Source organism: Hemiscyllium ocellatum, chromosome 1 (assembly GCF_020745735.1).
Source record: "Hemiscyllium ocellatum isolate sHemOce1 chromosome 1, sHemOce1.pat.X.cur, whole genome shotgun sequence".
In the NCBI taxonomy this organism is placed as follows: domain Eukaryota; kingdom Metazoa; phylum Chordata; class Chondrichthyes; order Orectolobiformes; family Hemiscylliidae; genus Hemiscyllium; species Hemiscyllium ocellatum.
In genome coordinates, this window is record NC_083401.1 from 107,711,960 (window position 1) to 107,731,978 (window position 20,019).

At 42.4% G+C, this 20,019-nt stretch overlaps 1 protein-coding gene across 1 annotated transcript in view; it reads right to left on the reverse strand.

Moving 5' to 3' along the window:
• Nucleotides 1-487: 487 nt before the first annotated feature.
• LOC132819666 (NACHT and WD repeat domain-containing protein 2) overlaps nt 488-20,019 on the reverse strand; it is a 124,265-nt gene continuing 104,733 nt past the window's right edge. The window contains exons 6-7 of the mRNA XM_060831295.1: nt 15,861-16,450; nt 488-4,526 (exon numbers count right to left, since the gene is read on the reverse strand). Coding sequence (XP_060687278.1) covers nt 588-4,526; nt 15,861-16,450 — 4,529 coding nt within the window. The 3' untranslated portion in view covers nt 488-587. The remainder of the gene's footprint in view (nt 4,527-15,860; nt 16,451-20,019) is intronic.

The window sequence follows — 20,019 nt, forward strand, 5'->3', positions numbered from 1 at the left end:
ATTGTGCTTGTATGTAAAAACGTGTCATTTCTTTGTTAAAAAGGAATGAAATCCAAGAGGTAAAGTCATCACTTTCATTAATACCTGATCAGATATCAATATGTTCTTTCATTTATTTTATCCATGTCCCATGGCATCTTCTCCTTGCTACGAATTCAGGAAAATATGAGATTGCACTGTCCATTTAAAGCCCACCTAAAAATAAGTCATTTTGGCAAAATTTACAATGGAAATTTGAGCCGGTAGTAACATTGTTTAGTGAAAATTCCTTTAGACGTGAAACATTATGATAAGTAAGCAGATGTAAATAAATGAGTATGCTGAACACCAGCTACAGGAATCAAACAAAAATTGGGAATAGTCACAAAACTAAATGAAAATAAACATGTGCAATGGAAGAAATAACTTTACCCCCTGAGATATTAGTCCCCTTGAAATAGCAAAGATCTATTTTAAAGAGACAAAACTGTTTAATACTCGAGAAGCAGAAAAGAAGTACCTTTGAGTGACTTTCAAAATGGCACTCAACATTAAAAAATATTTTTCTGTATAAGGGACTCTTCTTGCATACACAAAAAAACCTTGGCTTAGCTTTCTGCTGGAAAATTTTGACATTTATAGTCTATCTGTAATGTCGAACCTGTTTTGTCAGAGTAGTAAGGTTGTTTTTTGGTAGGCGCTGTCTCCAGTGTATCACTTGAATCAGAGACTGTAATTGGACTATCCCTGGCAAAGACTTCAGAAGACTCTCTCCATACGCAGTCAGCTGTGTACTTGCACATAAAGCTTGCACGCTTAGGCCTGATTTGCTGAGACGTGCTATTAAAAATTTGACGGCTGTTTGAAGTGGCAATTTTAATTTTTAAGGCAGCATCAACGCGATCGACCACAGTGTAGGTCCCGATGCTGCCATCATCAAAACCCACAATAATGTTAAGGTGTCGCTGTGACAGACTAAGAAAAGCAGGCGTTTTGTAAAGTGAGCATGCTCCAATATTTTTACCATCGGCCAATCTGACAACTATTAAACTAGACACAGCCCCATTATCATTTTCTTCACTGTTGTTTCTGAAACAAATGTATACCAGGTAACGACCATCGCGTGATAATTTCTGACGCCAGATGATTCCAGTGGCTGGGACAAGGCGCAGTTTTCCGTTGTTCAGATCCATAATGTTAATGTTGTCATCACCTCGGGACAAAATTCCCAGTTTCCCATTGGGAGATATCTGAAAATCTTCGAGGTTTTTCAGGAAATTATTAGGGAGCTGCACACGTCTGCACACGGCTTCCTCCGTCACACTCCAAACAAACAGTGTTTCAGTAGAAGTAATAAAAACCACATAGTCTGGAGAATCAGGGATGAGCTTGACATTTACAATGGTTGTACCATCATCACAGCAGAACTTTTTTGTTACACTTCCTGTCCACAAGCTTACAGCCAGCAGCTTGTTTTTTGAAACACCAATTACAAACGTGTTCGGATATGTGATAAATGCATTCTGCATGGGAACCAGAATATTGCAGACTTTGTGACCAGTGGACAGTCTCCACACTCGAGAGACACCTTGGTTACAGAGTGAGACTACAAACTGGTCATTGTGTGTAATCAGTAGTTGGGAGATCCGCTGCCCATTGATCCGAAAGATGTTGTCCCCAGTAACTGTGTTCCAGATGTATTGGGTGCCTTTGTCATCGGAAGTGACCATCAACTCTCCAGAGTATGTGAGAACACAGTTTTCCACAATGCCGTCATGTTTAAACACAGCTTCAATGTATCCAGTGCTGAAGCTCCATTTATGAACAAATTCAGAGCCATCCAATGTGTAGATTAGCTCACCTCTGCCTGGCAGGAGAATATTTTGAATTGCTTTGCCTGTTTTGTCAATGTTCGAGATTGCTGTTATTATGTCTATATCCCAGACAGAAAGGACACCACTGGTTGTCAAAGACAGTAACAAATTGTGTAGATTTGACTTGACCAACTTTACAATGGCCCCTGAGATTTCCTGCAAACTTGCCATACACTGTCCAGTGTCTCTCCGCCACACGAATATTGATGACATATGTTCCATGGAAGCAATAATTGAGTCACCATTTTTGGAGAGGACTGCTGATATGAAGCGCTCATTTCGTTTTGCTTTGAACTTCTCAGCCACTTTCCAGACATTAGTGTCCAACATTTCAATGCTGAATGTTTTACAAATGAGAATTGCACTTTGGTCTTCTGCCAGCTCTAAACTCACCACTTCGTTATCCTTTCCCTGACAGTCAAAGTCTTCAATAAGTTGAGGGTTAGTAATTTCATCAATATTCCAGACGGACAAACTGCCTTCATTATCAATCATGACCATTTCTTGAGCTGCAGCCAGGATGAGAAGAGATTTCACATACCCACCAGACAGCTCAGACGTCACTGTTGAGAGCTTCTCACCACTTCCCAAGAGGAAAATGGTTGTAGTGTTCAGGTATTGCCCACAGAATGCATAAACTCCATCTGGAGAACTTTGGACACAAGTCACTTCATACCAGCAATGGAATTGGTAGAGTGGCCAGCCATATATTAAATCAATCACATGCACGTCTTTACTCCCTTGCAACCATGCGAGGGCATGGTTAATTGATAATGTGAAGCCACGAATAAAACAGTTACCCCCGCCTGCAATACAGTGCTTGGAGCCCTTGACTTCCACCTCTGATAATAGACATGAGTTATGATTGTCATATATCAACAATGTGTTTTTTGTTGTTGATACAACAAGGTACTTTTCATCATGAGTAAGTTTCATCCCTAACACGGCTGAGTTTGAAGTTGTAATCTGGCGCTGAATTTGTTGTGATTCCACATCCCAGGTGGTAATTGAACCATTTTCCAGTGCAGCAATGATCACACTGGGGCTCAATGTAGGCAGCACCTCAATCACATGGATGTAGCTGGTTGTTAGTGGGAGTCTTTCAGGGCTATATGTCACATCCAGTGAGGAATGCAAAGGCACTATTGAGCAATACTTTGGGCCGTCCTTGTCGCACTCTAAAAGAAGATGTCTAAGCTTTGGTAAAGAGCTAACAACAGGTAGAAGCCTTTGTTGCAGCTCAGCAGACAGAGAGCCTGGGTTCCTTGAAACTTTCAATTTGATACCTCGCAGTGTCCTTCCCAGAAATTTCAGTTCTTTCTCCTGTGAATAATTGTAAGCAAGATCTATGTCAGAAAGGACTTTGTCAAGGTGACCAATTTTGATCATGGTGTACAGCCAACTGAAATTCATAATCACACTGTACATCAGATCATCTGTCCTCCCACTTCTAGTTAGATGATGCAGGAGCTCAGTACTTTTCCTATGATTCACAAAAAAGATGTCGGGCTCTAATGAGTTGCACTGGAAGACCCATGGCTGCTCAGGGGCTTGCCTGTCAAAAGTCTTTTCGCCAATTTGTTTTTCATCATTAATACTTTTATTGTTAATATCCAGAGATTGGCTGTGACTTAGCTCAGGATGGAATGACCTTGGTCTCCCACCAGCCCACACTCCTAAAAAATAATCTGCCATGATGCTGTGCATTTCATGTATTTCTTCCTGATTCTGCAGGTACAGTTTCTGAGCAATCAGGTGAAGGTGGCGATTTGCCCACACTAGGAGTGTGACACTTCTCACCTGCCTCTCCACTAAGTAACCACGTAGCTCCTCTTTCAATCTTGAGATGAAGTAACATGGTAACCGCAGCGGATTCTGAAGTTTAGTGTTTGCTGTGATTTCATTTACAACATAATTATCAAGTGAAAGGACATCTTCCAGCTCCATTTCACTCAGTCCAGTTTTGGACATTGTGATAAAGCCAAGTGCTCTTGAGACCAGCCTCGGGCCACACTTATTTTCGAGGGACCAGAAAAGGTGCTCAATACTTTCATGCACTGTCACACAAAGGGAAGTGTCATCAACATCCTTGTGTGATCTCCATTGCTTGACCTCATGGTAAATCAGATGAACAAACATAGGCAGAGTACATTTTGAGAGTGCTTCATTGACATAGATCTGCTGACCTGAAGTGACCTTTCTTTTCACTTGTAAAAGCTGATGTTTAAGAATTTGGCTGCAGATCTTCCTGTCACGTTGAAGCAGTTCAATGTAATTATCATTGTCCTGTATCAAGCACCTCAGTTTTTGCAGAATGCCATGCTTGTTTGGCAGAGTTGATAATATCACACGTACTGAACGAGGAAGGTGAATGGGGAGCCACCATAATTTGCGTGCCTCCTCACCATCTGAAAGCTGCTCCAGAGCATCAAAGATTAATACCAGTGGTCGATGAAATGAAGACTCGTTCAGAAGGTTGACGAATAATTCCCTCAGGTCTTGTATTTTTTGAGGATAATGGTGTATGAGGCATCGATAGTTAATGGCTAATTGTTCACAGAGACTTTGCAGCAGTGGTTTGAGCTCTGTACTTAACTCTGTTGTTCCCAAAAATCTCACTGTTATAACTGGTTCTGAATTGGGGCCCAGTTCCTCTTGAAGCCAAGAATAGGCCTGAAATATAAAATAACATTACAAGTTTTTAACAGACATTCGGTGACACATAAAATGGTTTAATGATTATTCTTATTATTGAAAATTTGCTCCTGGAGTATATACATTAATTTTGATTGAACTGCTGGATACAGATAAAAACTCCATCAGTGTTAATCACAAACCAAATAACAGTTATCATCATTCTTTAAATTATGGATTATTATTCCATTCTGATTAGTGCCGAGACACCAAGCAGAGGTTATCATCTCTTGATTACCTCGTCTTTAAATACACTCTCTCTGGGATGTACCAAAATCAAAATTTAAATGACTCTTTGAAAGATATTCTGAAATTTTGTATTTTGTTTTACACTTCTGTTTTTAAAACCAAAAGAAAAGTCTTTGACATTAAAATTCTTGTTTGTAATGCAGAATTCTGACTAGTGATTCTCTCATTCACTTAGAATGCTTTTTCCAACACTGTCATAAAAGTATGTCCACTTGAGCAATGCTGTATAAAGTTTGACAGTTGTCATTAACCAGTATTTGGGAACCAGTAGATCACTTGTTCGCAAGCACATGGCTTTCTGGCTTACCTTATTGTCCAAAATAAAAGCCTTATCAAAACTGCTTGTGAAGAACAGCACTATATTAACAAAAAAAAATCACACAGCTGCATCCATGAATAATCTTTTATTCGTTATTGAAAACATAATCTAACAATTACAATATCTTCTGTTCTTGCCTGTGGAATAATGATCACCTGGACACAAAACATGGATGAAAATCTAATGGAAAGGATCTTATTGTGATGGAGCTCATGCAGTGTGACACGAAGCTGCACACAGAATTATTACAGCCGATGAACAAAAAGTTTTATGAAGTTCCTTTAAGAATGAAAAAGAAGTAGAAGGGCTTAAGGAGGAGCAGTACGTAAATAAGAGACGGGTGTGAGGCAGGGAAATTAATGCACATTCCATTGTTAATTTTAAGGAAGAATGATTAACAGTTGTTGAACGAAGATACAAAGAGATTCAGGAAAAAGTGAATGTATGAAATTAAATTATTGAACAGAAATGACCTGATTAAATGGTGGAACTGTGTCAAGTAGCTAAATGGTCTACTTTTGCACTCCTACATTCCTATTCTGAGATCAAGGGGAAAAAAAGCTGAAACATAAGATTATTTGAATCCTAAAACGAGTTGGTTAAGAGTACCCTTTATTAGGTTGTAACAAGAAAATTAAGGTATCAAGTAAAATTAATAGCTGGCTGAAAAATATTACTGCATCCTATGTTATTGCATCCAATCTCCTTAGAAACTTTCACATTTAGAAAGTAAAACAATCCACAACATACTGCCAAATATCTTTCTTCGGTTTTAAACAAAATAATTGGGATACTGGCCATAGAATCCGCTTTTGAATATGGATTTGTAGAGTAGTGTAATGAAGTAACTTAACAGTTAGCGACACCTGCCTTGTAAATTGTATTATTTTGCAACCAAAATCAGTAAGAGAGTAAATCATCACTGACTGAGGCTAGATCCTGGGACATCAGCAAACCTATTGGCCTTGGGAATGTCAGCAATCACCAGCTGAAATGTCTGAGACATTGTTATAGCTTTCTTCAGCTGCTTTATATAATATTGTATACTGTGACACCACTTATCCTCAAGTACACCTGTAAACAGTATAAGGATCAGACTACATGCAGCTGTGCTAATCTATCTTCCTGATATATAATCAAATCCTAAGAACACCTCATGATTGTTGACAGCTAAACAATAAATGCTGTGGGCAAAACAATTCGTGTCTATGGTTACTAAAACAAAAGGATAACTTAAAGTGGAAAATATTGTAAAAATTCAGCAGGCCTAACAGCATTGGCAGAGAGAAACAAAAGTTAATATGTTAGGTCAATGACCTTTTCCCAGAACTGGAAATGGTTAGAGACATAGCAGATTTTAATCAACTACTGAGACAAAGAAAGAAGAAAGGTGACAAGAAAGAGTAAAGGGAGGGTCTGTAATAGGTTGGAGGACAAGACAGATTAAATGGCCAAATGTTGATAATGATATATGGCAAATGGAGAGGTTAAAAAGGGCAAGTTGTAAAGATTATTTTTGTGACTTTAGAAACAGTGGACTGGAATGAAAAAGCATTATTTTTTTTGTAGATATTTTTATTGAAATTTAACATTTTTGCAAATTTACAAAAATAAACAAAACTCTCAAATACAAACATTGATGTACAATTAAATCATATATACAATAGTCATAATTTAACAAAGAAAAGAGAAAGAAAGAAAACAAAAAAAGAAAAAAAAACGAAAAAAGAAAGAAAAAAAACTCAACTTTCTACTAATCTAACCTATAACTAACCAGAGTGTATACCTAAGTCTCTTACATGCTCGGAATGTATAAACATCAAATATAATAAAACCCGTATTCGCGCAGGATTCCTCTCCCAAGGGGCCCCGGAGCAGCCCGGTCTGAAATCTTCACTAAATAAAAGCCCTTGTTAGGATAGCCGAAATATCTGCATTTATATAATTCAAAAAGGGCTGCCATATTTTATAAAATAATTCAGTCTTTCGGTGCACCATATTTGTGAGGAAGTCAAGGGGGATATATTCCATAATTAATCTGTGCCAATTTGAAAGTCCAGGGGGGCCCTCAGCCACCCAGTTCACCAAAATATTTTTCCTTGCACAGAAAGAGAGAATAGAAAATAGTCTCTTCCCATGCATATCCAGAGATGAGAGGTTCGAAAAGCCCAAAAGGAGAGATACAGGGTCCACCCTAATTTCCGTTCCTAAAATTTCTGTCAGGGTATTTGCCACTTTAGTCCAGTATCTGCGGATTTTCTGACAAGTCCACAGACAATGTACAAGAGTACCCACCTCTATTTTGCATTTAGGACACATTGGAGATGCTCCTGCCTTAAATTTTGCCAGTCGAGCCGGAGCTATATGGGCCCTATGAAGTATCTTTAGTTGGATAGCCTGAGTTCTGTTACAGATAGCAATTCTTCTAGCATCTTCCCAAATGTCATTCCACATATCCTCAGAGATTTCTAGCCCCAAGTCCTGCTCCCATGTTTTAAGCAGGTCATCCATGTCTCCTGAGACTCCATCATGTAGCAAATGGTATATAGTACTAACGGAGGATGCCCCCGCTGGTCGTAAGACATTACGTTCTCTGTCTGATTTATAAAGACTATCTATTAATGTAGTCTTCCTCTGTATATAATCTCGAACTTGGAAGTATCGAAAGAGATCCCCATTAGGTATTCCGAATTTCAGACGCAGCTGCTCAAAGGACATCAGGATCCCATCTTTAAATAGGTCCCCTAAGCATGAGATGCCCCTGGATCTCCAGAGTTTAAAGGTGGCATCTGTAATCCCCGGTTGGCATCCCCATGCGCCTACTATTGGTGCATGGGGGGATGTTTTATGTGAGTTACCCTCATTTTGCCGCATTATATTCCAGGCCTTAATTGTGTTTAATATTATGGGATTTTTACAGTGGTCTGTAATGATTTTCCTCTTATCTGAAAATAAAAGGTTAATAAGTGGGTATTTTACTTGGGAGGCTTCGATATCCAGCCAAATTGATTGTGGATCAGATGAAACCCAATCAGCTATGTAACTTAGTAGGGAGCTTAACTGATATTTCCTAAAGTCTGGGAAGTCCAGTCCTCCCCTTGCCTGTGGAAGCTGTAGCTTCTTCAGCTTAATAAGGGGCCGTCTATGGTTCCAAATAAAGGAGCCCAACCAGCCATATAATTTACGTAGGGCTAGCCTTGGCAGCATCAGCGGGAGCATTCTCATAGAATATAAGAGACGGGGCAGAACATTCATTTTAATTAATGCTATTCTCCCTAGCCAGGAAATCGGAAGGTCTCTCCATCGCTGGAGGTCCTGCCTTATCCTTTCCATTAATTGTACAAAATTAGCCCTATACAGCTGATCAAATACTGGCGTGATAAAAATACCTAAATATAAGAAGCCCTCCAGGGACCAACAGAAGGGAAAAGGGGATCCGTCCATTAAGTGGGGTATCATAGCCAGACCACCCATTGGCATGGCTTCCGATTTTGAAAAATTAATTTTATAGCCTGAGAATGCACTAAATGTATTAATAACTTGAATTAGACGAGGCACTGACATTAAAGGATTACTGAGGAATAAGAGAACGTCATCCGCATAGAGGGTAATTTTGTGTTTACCTGTACCAATCCTCGGGGCCGTTATATTAGGATCAGTCTGGATGGCTTCTGCTAATGGTTCGATTATCAGTGTAAACAACAATGGTGAGAGAGGACATCCTTGACGGCAGCCCCTACCCACACTGAAGCCATCCGATCTTAACCCATTAGTAATAACAGCTGCTTTGGGGTCATTATACAATGTTGAAACCCATTTGGTAAACACCTGTCCAACGCCAAACCTTTCCAATGTGTAAAATAAATATGACCATTCAACCCTATCAAATGCCTTTTCCGCATCCAATGAAATTACTACTCCTGGTATCTTTCCCTGATGACAGGCTTGGATCATATTCAAGACCCTTCTGATATTATTGGATGATCTGCGGCCCTTAATAAATCCCGTCTGGTCCTCCTTTATAATATATGGCAGTACCCTTTCTAGTCTTAGTGCTAACATTTTTGAGAGAATTTTAAAGTCTACATTTAGTAAGGATATTGGTCTGTAAGATGCACAATCTTCTGGGTCTTTTCCTTTTTTGAGGATAAGAGAAATATTTGCTTCTTTCAGCGTGGGCGGGAGACAGACCTGACTATGCGCAAAATTATACATATCCATAAGTGGGTCAACCAATATTCCTGTAAATTCTTTATAGAATTCAGCTTGAAAACCATCCGGGCCCGGTGCTTTTCCGCTCTGAAGTTGCCTAATTGCCTCAAGTATTTCTTGGACTGTTAAAGGGGTATTTAGGGCCGACACCTGTTCCGGAGTCAGGCCCGGGAAGGTCAAATTTTTAAAAAATGACTGCATCCTCCTAATCCTATCTTCACAATCCTGCGATCTATATAGTTCAGAATAAAATTCTTTAAAGGTCGCATTGATCTTTTTATGATCATGAGTCAGGGTACCTGTACTTTCCTTGATGGTCGGAATAGTTTGAGGAGCTTTCTTTTTCTTTGCAAGAAATGCTAAGTATCTACCCGGTTTGTCGCCATATTCATATAATCTTTGTTTCGCAAATAATATTTCCCTTTTAGCCGTTTGAGTAAGCGCGGTGTTTAAAGCTGTCCTAAGAGCTGTAATCCTCTGCAATTTTGTGATAGAAGGTCTATCAGCGTATGCTGTTTCGGCTGCTTTTAGGCGAGCTTCGAGCAGACGCTGTTGCTCTCCCTTCATTTTCCTCTGGGTCGCTGAATAGGAGATGATCAAACCTCGTGCATAAGCTTTGATGGTCTCCCACATCATTGACGGATTGCTAGCCGTACCAGTATTAATTTCTAAAAAAGTTTTAAGTTCTTGGGAGAAGCACTTTAAAAATTTGCTATCTTTTATCAGGAAGGGGTCCATACGCCAATGCCGAGCAGATGTCCCATTGTTCTTTACCTTAGTTTCCATGTATACAGCGGCATGGTCAGAGATTGCTATAGTACCTATTTTACAGGTTGCTATAGAGTTTAGAAAAATCGATGGGGCAAAAAACATATCAATTCTTGTGTGACATTTATGTGGATTAGAGTAGAAAGAAAAATCTCTACCCTGTGGATGGAGACATCTCCATACATCTACCAATCCTAATTCTTTATTCAGGTCCGCCAGTTGTCTAGATCTGGGAGATACTCCAGCGGCACTCTTGGGAATCCTGTCTATTTCCGGATCCATAATACAATTAAAGTCTCCCCCTATAATTGTATGACGGGCACCAAAGGCCATCAGTTTTGAAAAAGCTTCCGTTATGAATTTAAAGGGGTGTGCCGGGGGGCAGTATACATTTAAGATCCCATATTCCTCTCCATTTATGAGGGCTTTAATCAAAATATATCGTCCAGATTCGTCTTTTATCTGATTTAGAATTTTCAAAGGGAAGTTCTTCCGGACAAGGATAACGACTCCCCTGCTTTTTGAATTAAAAGAGGAAAAAAAGGCCTGATCAAATCCGCCCTGTCGTAATTTTAAGTGTTCTTTATCCGACAGGTGTGTCTCCTGTAGGAGAGCTATATCAACTCTCTCCTTCTTAAGATTTGATAATATTTTCTTCCTTTTAACTGGCGAATTACTCCCCCTGACATTCCAGGTGCACCACTTAACCGACTGTTCAGCCATAATCATCCGGACAGATCCGAGACCCCTCGGGAGGGGAAACCCTATCTAGAACATCCTAATTCTTTATTCATGGAGCATACAAGATTTACAAAAGTAAAGATTCTCTGATACACTCAAAACAATATAACAAAAAACTCTTTCTAAGTATAAAAAATATAAAACATTCCGAATTGGAGATTTTCTCCCTTGTTCCCAGGGAGCGTCACTTCCTCTCCCACAGTCCATCTTACCCTCTTCCAACCAGTGCCCCACCCTTGACCCAGGTGTTCCTCAATAAAATGAGGAGAATTCAAATATAATATAAAGCTAGAGTTAACAGTGAACACCCCACCCCCACCCACACCCACATCTAAATATATTTGGGAATACCATATAGAACTATAAGATTATAATCTCAACATGTAATACTTAAATATAATACCACAAAATAACAGGGGAAAGAAAAACAACCCTGCTCCTAAAAACAGAAGTAAAATAGAATAAGGTAACCACCTCTCCCCATCAACATTAACCAAACGCCCCAACATATATATATATATATATATATATATATATATATATATATATATATATACACACATACACACATAGGGGGAAAGATAAGAAAAGATGAAGGGATGTAAACCAAAATAATGGGAAAGGCAGACCAGCGTCCACAATCTCTTACAGTTTATTTAAGAGAGTCCAAGAATTCCTTAGCCTTCTCCGGTGATCCGAAGTTATATATGGATCCTTCGTGGCTAAGGCGTAGCGTCGCTGGATATCGTAAGGAGTACTGGATATTTAAGTCCCTTAAACGCTTCTTCGCCTCATCGAATGCCTTCCTCTTTCGGACCAAAGCTGGGGAGAAGTCCTGGAACAGCATGATCCTGGATCCTTTGTGGGTCATAGCTTGGGGATCTTTTCCCAGATTTCTTGAGGCTTCCAGGAGCATCTGCCTCTCCCTATAGCTCTGCAGCTGGAACAGGACCGGGCGTGGGCGGTGGGTTGAGCCGGGCCCACGTACTGTGACCCGGTAGGCCCATTCCACCCTTACCTGGCCTGATCCATTATGCAGATTTAAAAGTTGTGGCAGCCAATGCTCTAAGAATGCTGTCAGCTGACCTCCCTCTTCCTGCTCAGGCAGGCCCAACAACCGAATATTTTTTCTACGACATCGATTTTCGAGGTCATCAATGTGGTTTTCTAGGTTCTGGACTCGATTCTCGAGAAAACGGATGTGGTCGGCTGTTGATTTTATCCCAGTCTCTGAGGCTGCGGCCTTCGACTCCACCTCTCTGACTCGGCACTCCAATTCCTGAATGTCTCTGCCCTGCTTCTGCAGCTCGGCTGATAGTGCTTCTCTGCTCTGCCGAGACTCATCGATAAAAGCATCAATCTTCGCCTCCCACCTGGCAAACATCTCCTCAAAGCTCATCTTCATTGGTAAATCTCCTGAAGTAGCTGAAGACACCTTTGTTGCAGCTGAAGAGGGAGAGGGTGGGGGAGGGGTCCCTGCTTTCTTAGAGCCGCCTGTTCCCTTCCCTTTACTCATTTTCCAGCTAGTATTAGACTATTTAAATGTACTAATAGGTAACTATTTAAGGTTAACAACTATTATAAATGGTTTAGTGAGTGTGGTGGGGGTGGATAGCCCACTTTTCCCAAGTTTTGGGTAGAGCACTGTGGACTCAGTCTTGCTGGGTCGCCGCCATCTTGGATCCCCCCCAAAAGCATTATTTTTAAAAACAGGGTTCATAATTTCATAGCAAGGAATCTTATACCTATTGTGAACTCTCTTTTTTTGTGGCTGTGGGTTCCTTCAACATCCAGGTAATAAGCAACCATAGTTTCTAAGTGAAGCTGATTAGTTCTCAGCTAACTGAGCAGTGTGGAAGTGGAAACAAGTTACAGAGACACAAACATGCAGAGAGAGAAGGGCACAGAAGGATGTGCTGTTGTTTTCTCCAGAAGAGTCTGGTCTCTGCTGTAAAAGAAATCTTGGTTTAATTTGAAGAAAACCAGTTACCTTTTTTGCTGTGAACTGTGACTTCTGAATTGATAAATCAGAGACATTTTCCAAGTGAACCACAGGAGGCTTCCAGAGAAAGACAAGTGAACACTCAGGGCCTGGCTAGTCGAACTAGGATCATCTCAACATTAGAATTGGAAATAAAGACCACTGAACTAACCTTCCATTTTTCTACCTGTTAATAACCTATTTTTCGTGATTGTTTGTGTGAGCATGTAAGGGGGAGCTTATGGGACGATTAGCATTTTAATTAGTAGTGCTTTATGCCAATAGTTTTTATTTGTTTACCTAGAGTCTAATTACTTATGTTACAACACAGGGTAAACCCTCCTGCTTAATTTAAACCAGCAACACAGAAAAGGTTTTTCCCGTGCAGTAATCTATGAAAATTCAAGAGGCCAAGAACTATTTAAAGTAAAAATTAACAATTTTATTTCTTAAAGTATAACAGAGAATAATTAACTCACAACTAATTACACCTCCTTCCTCTAACCTATCTGTTACCTTCCCTTCTATAATACTAGTCCGTTAAACTCCCAAGATGTACAGGAAAATTCAAATTTTAATTCCAGTTGGTGGCCAAATCTTCTTGTTATCTTCATCGGTAGATTTGCTCTCCAGCTCGGTGCTGATGTTTTACTCTATGCAAACTCCTTCTCTAGATTGGTACCTCTCAGAAAGTTCTGACTAGCAGTCTACAGCTGTTGGTCTGGTGGTAGTTCTCCTCCCAACTGTTCAATTTTTCCCAGTCTTATACCCCAAATCATCAGATTGTGTCATTGGTTTTTAAGATTGTCCATATACTTAATTCAAACTTGATTGGAATTTAGTATTTTATTGGGGTATAATTTAAACTGATTAGCTGAATTTAAAACTGTTTTGTTGTTTCCAGGCAACTAGGTACCCTGTAGCTGGAACATATTGTGTCTTGTTGAGAACACTTGGTGCTGTCACTGCTAGTTTTTACTCTCTTACAGGTATAGTTCACTCATATCTTCATAACACTTACAATAAATAGTAATTCTTATTTTGTACAGAAACCTAATCTGCGTTTTCTAACAACTTTGGTTTGACAGTCAGATAAACTGGGATACTGTGCATACTTAAAGAAAATTCAAATTTGATATGATTCTTAGAGTAGCAGGCTCAATTTATAGAGCACTACATCAGTTGATTGTAGCAAAGTAAAGAATGAAAAGACTTGGTCTAGATTATGTGTAAACAGGACAAATAGAAAATTATCAACAAGTGCCATCAATCCAAAAATAAAAAAAAATGATTTGAAATTACTGACATCAATATTAAATCCAAACAGCTGCAAAATGCCTAACCAAAAGATAAATTACAATTCCCCAAGCCTACATTGAGATTTGTCAGATCACTTACATAGCTCCTTTGTCCTTTTCACCCTGGCACCCTACTTCCTTTTCCCATCATCCAGTAGCCTGGCACCATATGCCATCTGGCACTTTTCTTGCCTTGATTTTTTTTAGCATTTGTTGCATTTGTAAATGTTTCCAGCTCTGATAAATGAATGGTCAATGACATGAAATGTTATCACTTTAACTGGTATGAACATAACTAAAACCTAGAGAATTTAAAGAAAATCATGGTGCAGATTTTCCAATGGTCAGATAGTTGTTATTCCAGTGTGGTTGGGAATGCTGCAGAATTCCCATTGTCACAGATTTTGAAGGACTGCCTCTGCACATTGAACTTTCTACAAAGAGAATACCAAAAACACAATCAACACAATGGTAACCCAGATTTGAGAGAAGATAACGGGGCAGACAGTCTGTATAACAGCGAGCCCTGATCTTACCTGGGAAAGAGTCTTTTTTTCATCAACAAGCTTCTGCAGAAAAAGCTTCCCCGCAGGCTCCCAGCCCCAACAAGCAGCTTCCCCGCAGGCTCCCAGCCCCAACAAGCAGCTTCCCCACAGGCTCCCAGCCCCAACAAGCAGCTTCCCCACAGGCTCCTAGCCCCAACAAGCAACTTCCCCACAGGCTCCCAGCTCCAACAAGCAAATTCCCCACAGGCTCCCAGCCCCAACAAGCAACTTCCCCACAGGCTCCTAGCCCCAACAAGCAACTTCCCCACAGGCAGAGGCCAAACAGAAGCTGAATCAGGAAGCCAACCAATGACATCATTGGAAGATATTGGGGGAGGGGGGGTGGGAACTGAACCAAATGAGATTCTGACAGGAGCTTCCACACACAGGCCTGTTCCAAACCAGGGGAACCAACAACAAGAACCTCAATAGCTAGCTGTACTTTAAGATTGTGTTTTCCTCAGTGGTGAGCTGAAACTCTAGCAGGAAGGGGAAGGCGGGTGGTGACAGTGCAAGGAACCCCAAGCCTGATTGAAATTTGCGACTGAAACTGCTGTTTAGCTTCTAATAATGTTTATTCTGTCTCTGATTTAATAGTGTCTTTAATTATTGTCCTCATTGTAATTGATTGTATCAATTTCACCATCTATTAGATTTGCCTTTATTTATGGTATTATACTTAGCTTTTGTACTTAATAAACACAAAGATTCTTTTGCCCTGAAACACGTGTCTACTGCCTTCTTCATTTCACATTCCCCAAGTCCAGTATCAGAACCCGGCAGCTGGGGGTGACTTGAACCACCTGAACATCAGCAAATTTCTGATCGCGAATCAGAACTGTAGAACTCCCAAGCACTCCTCTCTCAAACCACTCCATTCCCTGACCTTGACCCAACAATCACCGCTCTCTCTCCTGAGTCCTGATCCCCCCAGCCAGGCTCCGCACCAACCACTCACTCTTCCCTCGCTCTAGACCCAACACTCCTCTTCCCAATGAGTGAAAGGATTCACACTATCCACTAGTCTGAGCTGATTTAAAAGTGATATGTGAACGTGGAACCTATTATGTTGACTCTCCAGACTATTTCACTGTTTGTTTTCTCTCAAGCCAACACAGACTAATTTTGTAAATGTAAATAGATTTTGACTGATTCAATAAAACCATCAAATATTAAAATATTTTGATAAACCACTTTTACCTGTTCGGCCACTTTTGCCAGTAGGAGTGTTTTGCCTGTGCATGGTCCACCGTAGACAACAAGTGGACTCATATGTCCTGCTTTACAAGGCAGAATATACTTGTGTATGAGGTTCAGAGCCTCACATTGGTACTGATAGAGAGAGGAGTACATTTTACAAAGGGACAAGTGCTGCAGAACCTCATCATAAAGTGCATCTGTTTCAATATCAAAGTTTTGTTGAACTGTAGACTGGATAATGTCAATCATATCATCATAGAATTGTTTACAAAGACCTTCAACATAGTGATTCTCCACATCCTCTGAATATCCAAGTTTCATATTGCAGTGAGTAATCGATGTGTATACTCTCAAGTTGGATGAGGCAACAATCATAGGAATAAACTCGTCCCTGAGCTTCTCAAGCTTTTCAATCGCAACTGGGTCTCTTATACGCTTCCCATTGACCTCGATGACATCTGTGTATCGGCTCATAGCTGGATTCTTCACATGGCGATCAATATGAGCAATTTTCCTGATGTAACACACGCACTTTCTTAGAAATGCTGGTGTTTGGTTTCCCAGGGCAAATTCAAACTCATCCTCGATTGCTTTAAGAAAACAGAAGCCAAGATCAATATCTTTTGAGTAAACGGTCATAACAAGTAAATATATTTCAAGATTCGAGCGGTGCTGGAAAAGCACAAAAGGTCAGGCAGCATCCGAGGAGCAGGAACGATCGGCATTTTGGACAAAGGCCTGTCATCAGAAATGAGGCTGGGAGTCTCGAGGGTGGAGAGATAAATAGGAGGGGGTTGGGGCTGGGCAGAAGGTAGCTTAAAGTGCAATAGGTGGATTGAGGTGGGGATAAAGGTGATAGGTCGGAGAGGAGGGTGGAGTGTTAGGTCGGAAGGAAGATTGACAGATGGGACAGGTTAGAAGAACAGTGCTGAGCTGGAAGGTTGGAACTGGGGTAAGGTGGGGGAAGGGGAAATGAGGAAACTGTTGAAGTCCACATGAATGCCATGGGCTTGAAGGGTCCCGAAGAGGAAGATGAGGTGTTCTTCCTCCAGGCGTTTGGTGGTGAGGGAGCGGCGGTGGAGGAGGCCCAGGACCTGCATGTCCTCGGCAGAGTGGGAGGGGGAGTTGAAATGTTTGGCCACAGCACAGTGGGGTTGATTGGTACAGGTATCCCTGAGATGTTCTCTGAAGCACTCTGTGAGAAGGCGTCCGCTCTCACTAATGTAGAGGAGACTGCATCGGGAGCAATGGATACAATAAATCATGTGTGGATGTGCAGGTGAAACTTTGATAGATGTGGAAGGTTCCTTTGGGGCCTTGGATGGAGGTGAGGGAGGAGGTGTGGGCACAAGTTTTGCAATTCCTGCGGTGGCAGGGGAAGGTGCCAGGAGGGGAGGGTGGGTTGTTAGGGATGTGGACCTGACCAGGGAACGATCTTTACAGAAAGTGGAAAGGGGTGGGGAGGGAAATATATTCCTGCTGGTGGGGTCCATTTATCGGTGGCGGAAATGTTGGCAGATGATGCGGTTAATGCGGAGGTTGGTGGGGGGAAAGGTGAGGACCAGGGGGGTTCTGTCCTTGTTGTGGTTGGAGGGGTGGGGTTTGAGGGCGGAGGTGCGGGACGTGGATGAGATGCATTGGATGGCATCTTCAACCATGTGGGAGGGGAAATTGCGGTCTCTAAAGAAGGAGACCATCTGGTGTTTTCTGTGATGGAACTGGTCCTACTGGGAGCAGATGTAGCGGAGGCAGTGGAATTGGGAATATGGGATAGCAGGACCTTATCCCTCCTCACCGACCTATCAACTTTACCCCACCTCCATTTACCAATTGCATTCCTAGCTACCTTCTCCTCAACTCCATTCCCCTCCCATTTAACTCTCCAGCCCCAAGGCTCCCAGCCTCATTCCTGATGAAGGGCTTTTGCCCAAAACGTTGATTTATCCTGCTTCTCAGATGCTGCCTGACCTGCTGTGCTTTTCTAGCATCACTCTAATTTCGACTCTGATCTCCAGCATCTGCAGTCCTCACTTTTGCCTAGTTAATTTTAACCTTACTGCGAATCCTCTTCCAAGGATGTCTATCTTGAAGAAATTCTCCTCCTCCCTCCACAAGAATCTCAGTGAGTCTCTCTCTCACTGCAACCCCAGGTCATCTCCTCTGCCCTGAAGCTCTTCAACCATGTCCTGAAACAGACTTGCTATCACAGCCACATCTCCTTCCTCAGTGCCTGCCTTCGGAACCAATTGATCCCACAAGGACTCCAAACCACATTCAGACCAACATAGTTTGGATTTGAACAGGACAACCAGTGCAGATTATAAATCCAAAATCTCCAGCAACAATTCTCATCCCGGATCCTCTGCTCCACACTTCCAGCCACGCACTGCCACCTAACCTCTCTATAGTCAGCTATGGCTCAACTGAGGGCCACACTCTCTCAGAACTGCAAAGGACCCCTACTGTATTATATCCTCAGAAGAATTCATACTCTCAACAAACAATATTTCTACACCATTTCTAACATCAAAAGCTGTAAGTACAACAAACTTTTATATTCCCACCTCAATAGTCAGCGCTCTTTGAACATTCCAGAAACTTCCCCCAACCTCGGGAACTGCTCGGCCGCCATCGGCCACGAGGCCGTGCCAGCCACCATCACCGACCGACAGCTTGCAGCCACAGCTACACATGCTGTCTCCGCGACTACCAACCAGACAACAGCCATTGCAGCCGCCAGACAACCAACCACCGCCGTGATCGGCACTAGGTCCACCACCGCTGGGACTAATGCAAGGCCCAACCGGAAACACACTTCTGCCCCCGCACGCCCCCCATCTTGTTGCGTTCACAGCCACTTCCGCCCCACTCTGGCATCACCAACGCCACGTGTTCCATGACTTCCACCCCCATCAATGCCGCTTCTGCAGCAACTTCCGCACCCTACTTTACCCACTCCTCGAGTTTCGTCACTTCCGCCCATACATCATCAGCGACGTCACGCGTACCGTGACTTCCGCCCTCACAGCTGCCTTCGTCACTACCACTTCCGCCCCCACTGACGCCACCCACCAGCACATTGCCTACACACACCCCCAGTCCCCCCACGGATCCCACTGTCACCATCCCCGCCCCCCCCAGAACCCCGAGGGGAACACCACTTCTCAAATGACTCCATCCCCATTTCCCCTACCACCACACCCTCTCCAGTTACTGGCTCCAGCCCCACTCCCAGCTCCACACCCACACCAGATCCCAGCTCCCTGCCCTGCCGAGTTTTCACCATCCCCCCAGGCTTCCCCCTCACTGAGGACAAACCATCAGTCCTCAGCAAAGGCCTCACCTTCATTCCCGTCCATCCACACATCAACGAATTCAATACATGCCGTGATGTCAAACACTTCTTCTGTCGCTTCCGCCTCCGAGTTTACTTTTTAAAATCAGGACTTCCGCCCATCTTCCGAGGACCCCTTCGCCTGCCTCCAACACACTCCATCCATCAGGATACCCCGTGTTGGCCTATTACCCGCCCTCGACCTTTTTATTTCCAAATGCTGCTGACATACTGACCGCCTCAACCTGTCTATCCCCCTCCCCCACTCCAACCTCCACCCTCACAATGCGCAGTCCTCCACTCCACTATGCGGCATAGTTTGGGAACCCCGCACTGTCCAATTCTACATCCTACTCAAGATCAGCAAGCCTCACCACCCTGGCTGACCCACTGTCTCAGTCTGCTCCTGCTCCACCGAACTCATCTCCACCTACCTCGATACTGTCCTATTTCCCCTAGTCCAGGAACTCCCCCCATACATTTGGGAAATCATCCACGCCCTCCACCTCCAAGACTTCCGTTTCCTCAGCATCCAACGCCTCATCTTCACCATGGACATCCAGTCCCTCTACACCTCCATCCACCATGACCAGAGCCTCCAAGCCCTCTGTTTCTTCCTCTACTGACGTCCCCAACAGTACCCTTCCACTGACACTCTCATTTGTTTGGCTGAAGTAGTCCTCACCCTTAACAATTTCTCCTTCGAATCCTCCCACTTCCTCCAGAGGAAGGAGTAGACATGGGCATTCGCATGGGCCCCAGCTATGCCTGTCTTTTTGTCGGCTATGTGGAACAGTCCATATTCTGGAGTTACACCGGCACCAC